The 15,974-nt window shown below is 37.9% G+C and overlaps 1 protein-coding gene across 4 annotated transcripts in view; it reads left to right on the plus strand.

Moving 5' to 3' along the window:
* The window catches only part of NSUN3 (NOP2/Sun RNA methyltransferase 3), a 72,099-nt gene extending 61,732 nt beyond the window's left edge, over window positions 1-10,367 (plus strand). For 3 of the 4 annotated variants that reach the window (XM_030939862.1, XM_030939876.1, XM_030939870.1), the window contains one exon: window positions 9,790-10,342. In XM_030939862.1, the coding sequence (XP_030795722.1) occupies window positions 9,790-10,069 (280 nt within the window). In that variant the 3' untranslated portion in view covers window positions 10,070-10,342. Of the gene's footprint in view, window positions 1-9,789 lie in introns of all 4 variants that reach the window. The other variant, XM_010357314.2, reaches the window with a different exon arrangement.
* The last annotated feature ends 5,607 nt before the right edge of the window (window positions 10,368-15,974 follow it).

Here is a 15,974-nt window from a genome sequence, read left to right on the forward strand (position 1 = left end):
AGTCTCTATCACCTAGGCTGGAGTGCAGTGGCACGATCTCGGCTCACTGCAACCTCCGCCTCCTAGGTTCAAGTGATTCTCCTGCCTCAGCCTCCCGAGTAGCTGCGGTTACAGGCACACGCCACCACACTCAGCTAATTTCTCATATTTTTGGTAGAGACGAGGTTTCACCATGTTGGCCAGGCTGGTCTTGAACTCCTGACCTCAAGTGCTCTGCCCCCTTTGACCTCCCAAAGTGCTGGGATTACAGGCGTGAGTCACCACACCCGGCCTCACAACTTAATTTTTAAAAACCTGTAGGTTGCAGAGCTTTTTGGATTTCACAACAGAGTATAAGAGATAGACCTGAAGTGCCACTTGAGTGTATTCTGTGAATTGTCAAAAATCTATTGAGGAGTTTCTGTTCACAAATGAGGGAAGTGTAACATTATATTCTATTTAATGGTTTCTTTTTAAAAACTGTGTATTGTTTTGTTTTTAGCAGCATTATTAACTAGGTGGTTCAAACACAAAGTGCATTTCAGCCTGCTCCACGATACACTGAAAGACAAGCAAAGATTTGGGGAAAGTTGTATACGTGATATCTGCCATATAGTAACGGGTTATCTGGTATACATTCCATGGCAAGAAGGCCATCTTTCTTTCTCTTTTAGTAGTACTTAGGGTAAAATCATTTTCTACTATATCTTTTTTTCTTTTTTTCTTACCTTCATTGTGCAGCAGGCCATTGTATTATATGCTATAAAATTAATCAAGATCAACTTTGTTTCCTACAACAGTGTTGTGAGAGAGAATCTTACCTCATATTTCAAGTAGAGTTTAAACCTGATCAGCACTTTTGTAGGAGACTTCTGAAGGGAATATGTGTGTTTCAGATAAATGATAGAGGGATGATATTATATCACAGTTCTGCTTCCTTTAGAAGTACTTCCTCCAATAAAGAGAAGTTGGTTAATGGGTACAAAAATACAGTTAGATAGAAGGTATAAATTCTAGGATTTGATAGTACAGTAAGGAAATTGTAGTTAACAATAATTTATTATATATTTCAAAGTAGCTAGAAGAGAAGAATTGTAATGCTCCCAAGATAAAGAAAAGATAAATGTTTGTGGTGGTGGATTTCCTAATTACCCTGATTTGATCATTCTACATTGTAAACATGTATGAAAATAACACATATACCTTCAGATTATCTACAATTATGATATGTCAATTTTTTAAAAAGTACTTCCCCAGCTCTGCATTATAATTGGGCATTTTATATTAAAGAATATGGAAAACCCAAGATAATGTTTACTAGTTTCCATTTTAGAGTATTAGGTTAGCATTCTACTTAATCTGATCAAATAATGCTTTTGCTTCTACTGTTGTTAGTCATGACATTTTTCTGACTTCTGCTTAAGTATGATTAGAAAGTTTACTGTTATCATTAGAATTAAATGATGAATAATATAAGTCTTAATACACCTGAGTTTGTAATAATTTCATGCATTATAGTTAGTGGTTAGCATGAGTGAATAATATGACATTACTCAAGATCTTGTTAAACCATGATACAGGATCACTGAGGAGCTGAGGGGCCGTGGCTCATTTAGAGAGGTTAATAGAGGATACTATACCATTATGCAAAAATGGATGTTGCTTGGCTGGCTGTTTAGTTTTCCTTCTTCTTATTTAAAAAATAATAATAATAATAACTTGCATGCTAAAGACATTTACACAAGCATAGAGAACGCTTTTGCCTTTTACCAGATCCCAAACCCAACCTGTCTTTTTTTTTCTTCTTTATTCTGTAATCCTTACTTGTCTTTTTATGTGGTCAGTACCACAGCTTTGCCAAAGTTTGTTAGTATTATTCAAGTCTTTCTGGTTTCTAAATGTTTTGCCACCTCCAGAATTTAAAATTTGTTAGTGGGCTTGTTAAGACCTATTAAGCAATATCTTTCTTTTGTTTTGAGTGAATCATTTTTCTCCCCCAAACAGCCCTTCTCACATCCTACCATCTAACTGTTGTAAAAATACACATACAGTCTTCTGTTTATGATTTGGATGAAACCTGTGATAATAATTACTTGTTTCTTGTACACTACTTCAAAATGTGTGTAAATTGTTATGGAAGCAGATGATTTATCCCAGACATTATTTTAATGGACAGGGCCCTGTATATTTAAGGTACTTACATTTTAGGAGCGTGTTAAGTTTTGCTTAGTATATTGTAAAATACATCGTTTAATTTTGATTGGAAAACAAAGACCAGAAATATTGCTTTTTAAATCATTGAATTTGTCTGATTATAAAGTTGTTGTATATTCTTGCCTTAACAGAAACTATAGTGTGTAATGATAAATTGTAATTATAGAGATAGTTTTATACTTTCTGCAAAAGCAGTGGGAGGCCACAACATGGTCTGGTTCAGTTCATGAGAAAAATGGCATATATGTCTCTGGGGCAGAAAAACAGGGAGATGGTTTCAGGATTAAACTGTTCCACCTCAGATCATCAGGCCTTAGTTAGATTCCAGTGCTCAGGCGGTAATTCCCGCTCATCCACCACTCACCTCCTGCTGTGTAGCTGGGTTCCTAGTAGGTCACAGACTGGGAATTGTCTGTAGGCGCAGGGATTGGGGACCCCGATCTATAATACAAGATAATTCTCAGAGTAGAAAACTCTTAGCTATAAACCCTGGGAGTGAGTTCTTACAGATTGCCTGCCTTCCTTTATCTTTGAATACAAATTTCTGATAGTTTTAAGATACATGACTACTAAAAGCAAAAGGATTAAAATAATATTTAAACAACGAGCAGCAGTAGCAAAACAGTAAGACCGAAACAGTAAGACCATTTGACAGGAATCCCTAACATTTTCCTTATGGCTTTGAGATTAACCCAATTTGTTTTAAAAAGCCTTTGTGTTACCACATACAATTTTCTCACTTAGAAATTAATGCAGGCAGTTAAGTTACACCAACCTAATTTTAGAAAGATAAATTATGAATGTCGAAAAGAAAGCTAAGCAGAAGAATCAGTCAACATTGGCAACATTATAGAAATTAATTTAAATTTGCGTTAAGCCAGGAACATATTGTTTGTAAATTATGAGGCTTCTATGTACTTTTGTATAGCTTTAATGAGAAAGAATCATACTTACTTGATTAAGCATTGGCTTTGCTAATTGTGGAACTAAGACCAAAATAGTCATTTTAATGGGAGGTTGGAAATATCTGAATTCAAATAATGCCTATATCCACAATAATCTAACATTTTTATTGCATATTTCTTTATTTTTAATTGTTGTAAAATACATAACATAAAATGTGCTGTCTTAACCGTTTGTGAGTGTACAGTTCAATAGTGTTAAGTGCATTCACACTGTCGCACTACCAATCTCCAGAACTGTTTTCATCTTTCAAAACTGAAAGTCGATATCCATTAAGCACTAACTCTTCATTCCCTTCACTTCTTAGCCCCTGGCAACCACCGTTCTACTTTCTGTCTCTATGAATTTGACTATTGTAGATACCTCATGTAAGTGGAATCATGTGATATTTATTTATTGTGACTGGCTTATTTCACTTAGCATAGTGTTCTCAGGGTTAACCCATGTTATAGCTTCTGTCAGAGTTCTCTGCCTTCTTAGTGCTGAGTAATATTTCATCATATCTGTGTATCTGTCTACACATTTTGCTTGGCGGTTCATCCACTGACGGACACTTGGGTTGCTTCTATTTGGCCATTGTGAATAATGCTGCTTTGAACATGGGTGTAAATATCTCTTTAAGACCCTGCTTTCATTTGTTTTGGGAATATACCCAGAAGTGGAATTGCTGGAGCACATAATAACTTTATTTTCAAGTTTTTGAGGAGCCATCATATTGTTTTCCATAGTGGTTATACCCTTTTAATAATCTAACATTTTTAAAGAAAGTCTTATACGTATTGCTATAGTTAGTAGAAAATGATCCAAAATGAGTGTAGTTACAACTTTACTTAGCAAATTGGCCTTTGCCTTAGTGTGTTGCTGTAAAAACAAAAAAAAGAAAACAACGCCATCATTAGATGTGTGTTACTTGTTTCCTATTGCTGCTGTAACAATTTACCACACATACAGTGGCTTAAAATAGCACAGATTTGTTACCTTTGTGCTTCTGGAGGTCAGAAGTCCAAAATGAGCCATGTGGGACTAATATCAAGGTGCTGGCAGAGATGTGTTCCTCCTGGAGGTGCTTACCTTTTCCAGCCTTCAGAAGCAGCCCACATACCTGGGCTCTTTGCCCTAGGCCAGCAATCCTGTCAGTTCAACCTGGACTTCGGTAGTCACATCTTCACCAACGCTCTGCCTCCCTCTTTCAATGATAAGGACCTTTGTGATTACATCGGGCCTACTCGGATAATCCAGGATATTCTCCTCATTTCGGGATCCTTAATTTAGTCATATCTGCACATAGCGTTTTGCCATGTAAAATGGCTTGCTTACAGGTTCTGGGGATTAGGATGTGGATATCTTTGAGGGGTTATCATTCTTCCTACCACAGGATATTTATTATCCCTTTAGCAGTTCACATCTCCAGCATCTAGATAGGGGCCTTTTTTGTTTCCATGGGGAGTATTTAGGGGGCAGTGAATCATAAGGAGAAGAAACATAGAAAAAGTTTTTTTAGAGACTAATAACAAGCACCAAAGTGTGAGAAGACCCTCAGTGGTAGGAACCCCCAAAATATCTCTTTAATCAATAAATGAATACATGAGAGGTATAGAAATCCTGGATACCATAAAATTTTAGTTATCTGGAACCTCAGGGAATACCTTTTCTAGAGAAGTTATCCCTTAACAGTCAAAATTTTTAAAAATACATATAACTGGCCAGGTGTGATGGCTCATGCCTGTAGTCCCAGCACTTTGGGAGGCCAAGGCAGGCGGATCACCTGAGGTCAGAAGTTCGAGACCAGCCTGGCCAACATGGTGAAACCCCATCTCTACTAAAAGTACAAAAATTAGCCGGGCGTGGTGGCGGGTGCCTGTAATCCCAGCTACTCAGGAGACTGAGGCAGGAGAATCGCTTGAACTGGAGAGGAGGAGGTTGCAGTGAGCCAAGATCACACCACTGCACTCCAGCCTTGGCAACAAGAGCGAGACTCCATCTCAAAAAACAAAAACAAAAAAACATATAAGTGACCTCCATGGCAAAAGTTCTGATATTTATTCTTTTGTCAAATCTCTACTTTAATTTGTATTACAGAAATAAATCAGATGGGTAAAAAATTAAACTACAAATGGGCTCCTAGTGAAAAGGAATGTTCCCCTACAACTCCTTCCTCTCTTCCTCCAGTCTTACTCTTCAGAGGCAATTACTTCTGATGATTTCTGTTCCTAATTCATTTTTCAGGTCACCCCCAAATCTCTAAATAATATGTTTATTCATTTTCTAAAATTATCAAAAAATTAGACATTAACTACTGCCCTATTGCAAGGATTTATGTCACTTATACCACCCTTCCCTCCTCACACTACCCTGCACCCTGCAATCTCACGCTATACTCAGTTTCTCCCTGTTGGCTCTGAAACTTAGTACGGTACACTTAGACCTACATTTCTTATTCTATTAGTGGGGGAAAGTTCTCTTAAATACACATCACACCTTCATTATCTTTTTTTCTTTATCTTTATTCTTTAAAAAATAATAATTAGAGGCAAATATCTTTTGGCTTTTCTTTTTATAAAATAAGAACACTTACACACCTACCCTGCCTTCCATTTCTCCCTCCCTTCTACTTCTCAGTATCTTACAGCTGTGCTTTCATATTGTCAAGGTTGATCATATTCCTTCTGAGACCTTAAAATCTATTCTGTAACATTACTAAGATTGATCTTTGCAGTAATTCTGAACATTGAAAAGACCCATATATGGTGTATATTGTTTAATTCTGTAAATATTATATACTGCATAATGGAATAATATGTTAGAATTAAAATTCCTTCTCTCTTGGTTCGATCTCATGAGCAGAATACTACTGAAACATTTTTCTAGAATCAAATAGATGAGAAAATTGATCTCTCCCTTTCCCTCCCAATTATATATACTAAATCTTCAAGTTTTTCTCAGTTTTCAGTAATTTCATCTTTTTCTTCTCTCCATTCTCCCTTCCTTCTGGAGAGCTCCCTGTTTTTCCAGACTCCCACACAGCTCTTACTCCGAGGCTCCACTCCCTTCACTGCTCTTCTGTGTTGCATCCACTCTTTTCTGAATTACATTTCTCCTCTTTCTTGCTTTATCTCCTCATTTTGCTAGAATTAAAATTTCCAAGTCATCAGATATCTGCAAGTTTCTGTATTGTTGCTACATATTTATTTTATGAGTTGGCTGCAAATAGGATTCACTTTAAATTGCTTTTTCCTAGGATTTGGAATGTGTTTCTCCACTGATGCCAGTCTGATTCCTGGGCTCTTAATAGGTGGCCTGTTTTTCTCTTTGGAGGCATTAAACACCTTCTCTTTGTTCTTGAAATTCAAAAATTTAACAATGATGGATCTGAGTGTGGGTTTTTTTATTCATTATAAAGGTGAAGTTTTGACAGTTTTCATCAAGACCCTCTCCATCCCCTCCTCTTAACTCTGTAATCTCATCTCAGATTACCACCCCTGGCTCACCATGCCCCAGCCACACTGACGTCCTCTTTTTTTTTTTTCGAGACGGAGTCTCGCTCTGTCGCCCAGGCTGGAGTGCAGTGGCCGGATCTCAGCTCACTGCAAGCTCCGCCTCCCGGGTTCACGCCATTCTCCTGCCTCAGCCTCCCGAGTAGCTGGGACTACAGGCGCCCGCCACCTCGCCCGGCTAGTTTTTGTTTGTATTTTTTTTTTTTTTTTTTTAGTGGAGATGGGGTTTCACCGTGTTAGCCAGGATGGTCTCGATCTCCTGACCTCATGATCCGCCCGTCTCGGCCTGACGTCCTCTTTCCTTGAACATGCCTGAAGGTCTTTTCACTGGCTATTCCTTTGATATGGAAAGCTCTTCTCTCAGATATCTGCTTGGCTCACTCCCTTACCTCCTCAGAACTTTGTTCAAATGTCACTTTCTAAAATGGCAACCTGTTCTAACCGTCCCATTTAAAATTGTAATTCCTCTCATCCAAGCACCCCTAATTCTTTTATCCTGCTTTTATTTTCTTCATAGTTATCTATCACTAAATCGCATACTAAGTAAAAAATATGTGTAAAACCGTACATATATGTGTGTATGTATGTATATGTGTATATATTTATCTTTGTATATGTGTATGTTTATGTATGTATGCATATATTTATATTAGTTTGCTAGAGTTGCCATAGCAAAATACCACAGACTGTGTGGCTTAAACAGTAGAAGTTTATTTTGTATTTTATTTATTTTTTTCTTTTCTTTTTTTTTTTTTTTTGAGATGGAGTCTCACTCTTTCACCCAGGCTGGAGTGAAGTGTTACGATCTCGGCTCACTGTAACCTCTGCCTCCTGAGTTCAAGTGATTCTCCTATCTCATCCTCCCAAGTAGGTGGGATTACAGTCATCCACTACCACACCTGGCTGGTTTCGCCATGTTGTCCAGGCTGGTCTCGAACTCCTGACCTCAGGTGATCCACCTGCCTCGGCCTCCCAAAGTGCTAGGATTACAGGCGTGAGCCACTGCACCTGGCCTAGAAGTTTATTTTATCACAGTTTTGGACGCCAGAAGTTTGAGATGAAGACGTCAGCAAGATTTGTTTAGTCTGAGATTTTCTTTATGGCTGGTAGATGGCTGTCTTCTGCCTCTGTCTTCTTTATATGGTCCCTCCCTGTCATTCTGTGACCAAATGTCCTCTTCTTGAAGGATCCCAGTCATATTCCATTAGGGCCCACTTTAATGAACTTAATTACTTCTTTATAGACCCTGTCTGTAAATACAGTCACCTTCTAAGGCACTAGGGGTTAGGATTTCGACAAAGGAATTTTGCCGAGACACAGTTTAATTCAAAACATATTTAATTTTTTATACTCTATCTCCCCCAGCTAGAATGTAAGTTTCATGATGTGAAAGATTTTTTACTGTTGTTCTGTGTATTGAGATATACTTACTACCTAGAACAATGCTCAGCATATAATAGATGGTCAATAAATAATAATGAATATATTGTCTTTCTAGTAATCCTATTAGTTGGATTTTGAACCTATGTAATTGATCCACCTTGTCTCATTTTCAGTCAGTCTGTTACTGTTCTACTTTTGGTGGAGAGATTTCTTCAATCTTAACTTCCAAATACTTCTACAGAATATTCTTTATTTTGGTAACCATATATTTAGTTTCTGAGAGCTCTCTTCTTGATTCTTTTTCATGGCATTCTGTTATTGTTTTATGGATATTGTATCTTTGCTGATCTATCTGCGTTTAATAGATCATATTTCTCTTTTGTTCCCTGAATTTTTTGTTTCTTCCTGTGTCATTATTGTTTATTTTGTTCTTTCTCTTACATATTGCTTAAGCATTTCTGATCCTTAATTATCTAGCAATCCTTGGTTATGCATTTTTGTTTAATAATGAGACAATAAAAGTCCTAGAAGTGTATTTTAAGGATGAGACCTATTTTCTGGTGACATAACTTCTGAAGAGCTGACTGTTACTCTGTAGGCTCTCTTCATGGTAGAATGCAGAGATCTTTGATTTGGGTTCTCTTTTTTTTTTGTTTGTTTGTTTTTTTTTTGAGGCGGAGTCTCGCTCTGTCGCCCGGACTGGAGTGCAGTGGCCGGATCTCAGCTCACTGCAAGCTCCGCCTCCAGGGTTTACGCCATTCTCCTGCCTCAGCCTCCCGAGTAGCTGGGACTACAGGCGCCGCCACCTCGCCCGGCTAGTTTTTTGTATTTTTTTTAGTAGAGACGGGGTTTCACCGTGTTAGCTAGGATGGCCTTGATCTCCTGACCTCGTGATCCGCCCGCCTCGGCCTCCCGAAGTGCTGGGATTACAGGCTTGAGCCACCGCCCCCGGCCTGATTTGGGTTCTAAAACTCACAGTGGCTGCCTTAGAAGTCTTCCCAAATAGTTTATTCAGTTTTCTTAGATAAAAACCTTCCAACATTTTACCTGGTTGCCCAAATTGCAATATATGGAAGTATGGAATCAATGACTTCTTATGTATGCTTTTGTATGTATGCTTTGTTTTTACTTTTACTCCCATCGATTTAAAGACAAACTCATTATTCTGTTCTCTACCCTCATTTTCCTACCTTTTGAATAACAAAACAACCAGTCTAACCTACTCTATCTTTTCCATGTTGATTGGTCTGATTATCATTTTCCAAGTCATTCAGCGATAAGTTAGAAGGAAATAGGTGTAAGATCAGAGGTTGGGCACAGTGACTCACGCCTGTAATCCCAACACTTTGGGAAACCAAAGCGGGCGATCACTTTAGATCAGGAGTTCAAGACCAGCCTGACCAACATGGTGAAACCCTGTCTCTACAAAAAATACAAAAATTAGCTGGGCATGGTGGCGGCCACCTGTAATCCCAGCTACTTGGGAGGCTGAGGCAGAAGAATCTCTTGAACCTGGGAGGCGGTCATTACAATGAGCCAAGATCGTGCCATTGCACTCCAGCCTGAGTGACAAAGTTCGACTCTGTCTCAAAAAAAAACAAAAGACTAGAAAAAAGACTAGAAAACATCCAAAGTAATTGCAGTGTAAGTCAGAGTAAAGTTACTTAGTTTTAACTATGTAATCTTTTCTCTCAGACCCCCAGGTTTCTTTCTAATACACTTAACTGATCTTTCACATTTTTCGGATTGTACACAGGTCTGCAATTAAGGCCTTACGTCCTGGAGGGATACTTGTATACTCCACATGCACACTTTCCAAGGCAGAAAATCAAGATGTGATCAGTGAAATTTTAAACTCCCACAGTAACATCATGCCTATGGACATTAAAGGAATAGCAAGGACTTGCTCCCACGACTTCACATTTGCTCCCACTGGCCAGGAATGTGGGCTCTTAGTGATTCCAGATAAGGGCAAAGCCTGGGGCCCAATGTATGTAGCCAAATTGAAGAAATCATGGAGCACAGGAAAATGGTGACATGAATTTGTAAACCATGTTTATGTGTTATTATATTTATTTTTCTGAACTCAGTACATTTAAATAAATATTTAAATAATTATGCAATAACTTTCTCTGGGTCTGTTTGGAATCCTTTTTAGTTAATACTTTAGCATCTTAGAATCTAGGCTTGAGAATCGTTCAGGTGTATTTTTTTCCTAGAAATATATCTGCAGCAATGATTTAAGGTGGTGCAGATGGTGTTTGTTCTATATAATAAATCTGTCTTTGCTTGGCATTTTATAGTTAAATTAATCAGAATATGTGGTTTTATGCATAACATGTTTAGATCTGTAGTCTCTGTACGATAGTGCTTTGAACCTTCAAAAATGCACAGTTGCCAGCGCTCTGACCATTTTCCCCCATATCAAATGTACAGATTTGTTCAAGGTTCCCCCCCCAACTTTTGTAACTGATTGTCTCAGAACTGATTGGTATTCTGAGACTAACTTTTTAAGCAGCACTATTTCTAATTCTAGCAAAATAGGTTTTTTATTTGCAAAGTTGTTTTCTGTTAAAGACTATCTTATGTTTACTGCAAAGGTCAGTGACTCTATTGACACCAGCTTTATTTCCCCCACTTTTTTTGCATTCACAAATACAAATTGAAAGGGTAAATTACGTTGAAAGGCCTTTAAAACAGCAGATTCACATGCACATGTTTGACTTTCGACATTCAGCTTATAGAATTATGGAGTCTATCCAGCAGGCTATAAAGCAAGTGCTTGAGACAAAACCAGAATGATTAATAACTGCAATAACTGAGCTATATTTGAAGGCTTTTGTTACATAATTGCAGTCATAATGAGCACTACAGAATCTGATTATCTTACATTCACAATCTGGAAGGGCTTTTTATTTCACTTTGTTATAAAATGTTCTATGAGAATATGATGTCACATACTAATGCATAAGAGGGAGATGCCTAATGAGAGTGGATTATGTGATTACCAGAACCCAATGCCATTTACTGAGTGGCTCTCTATGTTTACATAAATCCTGGGAATACTGTATACATTTCTTTCTATGTACTTAGGGTTTTAGCTTTGGTTAGAATCACACGTTTTCTCCAGAAATTACTTCACTTAGAGTCCAAACATATTTTTCCAACTATTAAGAAAAATTATGCAGCACATCTCAAAAGATAGCATCTCTTTGGAAACTGGCCTTTTTTTAAAAAAAAAAAAAAAAAAAAAACTTCATCTGATTATAGAAATACAAAATTCTGCTAGAGCTGAATACTTTTGAATTGTTCATTACATTCTGTGCATTTAAACTAGAGACTATTTGCTTATTAATATTTTTTGTTTTGCAAGCATATGTAACCGAGTTCATATCATCAGAAAGTCTCAGGAAGAATTTTTTTTTCTGTACCTTAAATGTGTTAATCATTTGTTTTTCTTTATCCAACTGATATGTTTAAAGTAAAGCTAAAGGCCAGGCGCGGTTGCGTACACCTGTAATCTGAGCACTTTGTCAGGCCGAGGCAGGGGGATCTCCTGAGGTCAGAAGTTCGAGACTAGCCTGCCCAACATGGTAAAACCCCGACTCTACTAAAAATACAAAAAAATTAGCCAGGAGTGGTGGCTAATTACAGGCGGGCACCTGTAATCTCAGCTACTTAGGAAGCCAAGGCAGGAGAATCACTTGAACCCAGGAGGCAGAGGTTGCAGTGAGCCAAGATCTCACCATTGCACTCCAGCCTGGGCGACAAGAGTGAAACTCTGTAGCAAATAATAATAATAATAATTAAATAGAAATAAAGTAAAGCTAGAACTCTTGAACCAAATCAAGCATATTGGGGAAATACAGAAGGGCAATGATGGTGGAAATGATGTTTTCTTTTTTAAGTTGTCATTATTTGTTTTTTTATCTTCAGACACGATAGGTTTTAAAAATAGGTTTCTTTTGTGTAGGTTAATCACAGAGTAAATCTGCATACTGTACTTTGTTGGATGTCATTATTTTCCCAGTATACCCAGTATAATGCGATGAAGCTTAATCTGAATACTTGGTGTGCTACTGAATTATACTTTCCTGTGATTACTGAAAAATGCATGCGTCTATGTTTGTGTGTGTATATATATAATTTTGTTACTTAAAGCAATTGCACCAAAACCAAAAATTGACAAGTGGGATCTAATTAAACTAAAGAGCTTCTATACAGCAAAAGAAACTATCAACAGAGTAACAGACAACTTACAGGATGGGAGAAATATTTGCAAATTGTGCATCTGCCAAAGGTCTAATATCCAGAATCTATAAGGAACTTAAATCAGCAAGCAAAAAACAAATAACCTTATTAAAAACTGAGCAAAGGACATGAACAGACATTTCTCAAAAGAAGACATCCAAATGGCCAACAAACATTTGAAAAAGTGCTCTTCATCACTAATCATCAGAGAAATGCAAATCAGAACACACTGAGATGATATTTTACACCAGTCAGAATGGCTATTATTAAAAAGTCAATAAAATAAAAAAAAACAGATGCTGGTGAGACTGTGGAGAAAAGAACCTGCTTATACACTGTTGGTGGAAATGTAAATTACTTCAGCCTCCATGGAAAGCAGTTTGGAGATTTCTCGAAGAACTTAAAACAGAATTGACATTTGACCGAGCAATCCCATTAGTGGGTGTATACCCACAGGAAAATAAATTGTCCTACCAAAAAAAGACATATACGCTTGTGTGTTCATCACAGTAATATTCACAATAGCAAAGATATGGAATCACCCTAACTGCCCATCAACAGTGAAATGAATACAGGAAATGTGGTACATATACCCCGTGTAATATTACACAGTGATAAAAAAGAATGAAATCATGTCTTCTGCAACAACATGGATGCAGCTGGATGCTTTTATCCTAAGCAAATTCAGGAACAGAAAACTAAATATTAATACATGTTCTCACTTATAAATGGGAGCTAAACATCGAGTATACATGGACATAAAGAAGGGAACAGTAGACACTGGTGATACTAGAGTGGGGAGGGAAGGAGGGAGGTGTGGGCTGAAAAACTACCTATTGGGTACTGCACTCCCTACCTGGGTGACAGGATCATCTGTACCCCAAACCTCAGCATCATCCAGTATACCCATGTAACACACCTGTTCATGTATCCCCTGAATCTAAAAAGTTGAAATTATTTTTTTAAATGAGAAGATAAAAAACCATAATAATTATAATGAAATAGATAACATTTATTGAGCATTGAATATTCTATAAATTGTTTATATATGTTGTCTTTTTTTTTTTTTTTTTTTTTTGAGGCAGAGTCTCACTCTGTCACACAGGCTGGATGGAGGGCAGTGGCGTGATCTCAGCTCACTGCAACCTCTGCCTCCCAGGTTCAAGCAATTTTCTGCCTCAGTCTCCCAAGTAGCTGAGATTGCAGGCACCCACCACCACGCCTGGCTAATTTTTTTTGTATTTTTAGTAGAGATGGGGTTTCACCATGTTGGCCAGGTTGGTCTTGAACTCCTGACCTTGTGATCCACCTACCTTGGCCTCCCAAAGTGCTGAGATTACAGTGTGAGCCACTACGCCCTCTGTATATGTTGTCTTTATTGATGTTTAAAACAAACTCAGGAATAAATACTATAACCCCTTTTTGTGAATGAGAAAACCAAAGCTCAGCTCTGTTTGCAGTTTGCCAAGTCTACACTGGTAAGTAAAGGGTACAGCCAATAGACTGTATAGATATATGAAGATAGACTGTATAGATATATGAAGATAGACTGTATAGATATATGAAGTGGGGGTGGGGGCCAAGGAGCTATTACTGCTGTTTGGAAATACTTGCCTCTCGTAGATCCAGCTTTAACATTTTTCTGACATCCTAGTAATAGCAGACCCTGCACAAAGTGGTTGTCAGAGTTAATACTGTGAAGAGACAAAATGATTAGAATAGTTTTACCAAAGTTAATGAAATCTTGCATAATGTCTGCATTTTTCCATTGATTGGAATGCATCCTTAGAAAACTGAATGTAACAAAAACCCAGGACATTTTTGGAAATTGTATGCTCTCTAGGAACTTTGTGTGAATTTTTATACAAACACTGTTTTCTGAGTTATATAAAATGTTCTAAAACTAGAAAAAACATGGTCTAGTAACATGTTACTTTCTTAGAGCACTGGTTTCTCAGAACATCTTTCTACATGGCCTCCTCACCCCCATCCCAGGGGAGAACATGAATTTTCTGGGGGATGTCACCCTCTGGGGCGTCCGCACTCTGGGTGTCAGGGGTACAGCTCACAGTCTTTCAGTTTGGCCACAGCTGAATGATTGAGAACTTACCAGATAAATCTTCCAAACCCATTTCTCCACAAACCACTTCCTGGCCATGCAGTGGGAGGCTGGTTTGACCTTTTTTAACCTTTCCTGGTCAGGTGCTAGGCCAGTCCTGCAAAGCTAGAAGAGTTTCATTTTCATTTAAACCCTTTTTTTTTCACTTTGAATCAAATGGAATTTAGTTCCTCCCACTGCTCCCAACCCAGCTAGAGTGCGGTGCTGTCATCATGGCTCGCCGCAGCCTCAACTTCCTGGGCTCAAGTTACCTTTTTGCCTTAGTCTCCTAAGTAGCCTGGACTACAGGTCCACACTATCATGCCTGGCTAATTTTATTATTATTATTGTAGAGATATGACCTCACCAGGCTGGTTTCAAACCCCTGGCCTCAAGCAATCCTCCTACTTCAGCCTCCCAAAGTAGTGGGATTACATGTGTGAGCCATTGTGCTTGACCTCATGCATTATTATTGGTAAAAAAGGATGCATGTTTTCCCTCACCTTCTCTTCTCTTTGGCTAATTATAAATCATTAAACTTCATATGTCATAGTTAAAGGGTAGAACCATGATCAAAACCGGTTCCAACACTCAGGCCCTTTTCCCAACACTATGCTGTCTCACAGAGTGTAGGTTATTTGAACCCTCTAAGATTACTAACTGACTTTACCCCTATTTTCCATTGTTCAGTTTCCTCCTTTTGTGTAATACCCTATTCCCAGGGAATGAAAGGATTAATCAATACTTGGGGAAAAAACAACCTTTGAACTGTTTCAGGCCATAGTCTAAAGAAGTGTGTCTTGTGATTTTGATACCCGGAAATCTCCAGTGGAAGGTATTCTCTGCCTGCCTTTTCTTTGCAGATGCTGAGCTGAAGAATGGAAATTTGGAGCAGACTTACAGTGTCGGTTGTAAAGCAAAGAGTAATTGATATTCGTTTCTGTGACACTGAGTTACTTTCAAAATAGCTTTATAAAAATTTAGGTTGCTTAACAACGCATTAACTTCTCCCTGCCATCCGCACGCTCAACAGCCACTAGTTTCAGAAATAGACTGTGAGTATACATTGAAATGGTTTGTACTGAATTTTTTTAAGCATCAGATATTATCTGTGGTTGGAAATCGAGGTGTCCTGCAGTTCTTTACCTTATTATGTATATTCCTATAACCTTATACTTAGATTGCATATTACACCCTTAGCAGTACTGTGAAAAATATTCTTTCATACAATGTGGGTAGGTAGAAAATAATAGCTACCTGCACACCTGGCTATGTGACCAAATAATCACAAATCAAATAGACCCGTATCCAAGAAGCCTTTATGCCTGGGAGATAATCTGCATAGATGAATTCAACTCATCTGGAATACAAAGAGAAAATTAGAACCAATAGCAATAATTTTATTAGATGCCAAAAAGTCATTTGATGCAATTGAATGAGACTACTTGTATTATGTGTTAGGTAAATTTGGCTTTGGGGATAAATAGAGCAGATAGCACAATTTATTTTCAATCCATTAATATGGTTTGAATCAACGGTTTACAATCTCCCTTTCCCTGCCTCATTGCTGCACTGGGGAGGGAAGTAAGGCT

Source organism: Rhinopithecus roxellana, chromosome 1 (assembly GCF_007565055.1).
Source record: "Rhinopithecus roxellana isolate Shanxi Qingling chromosome 1, ASM756505v1, whole genome shotgun sequence".
NCBI classification, from domain to species: domain Eukaryota; kingdom Metazoa; phylum Chordata; class Mammalia; order Primates; family Cercopithecidae; genus Rhinopithecus; species Rhinopithecus roxellana.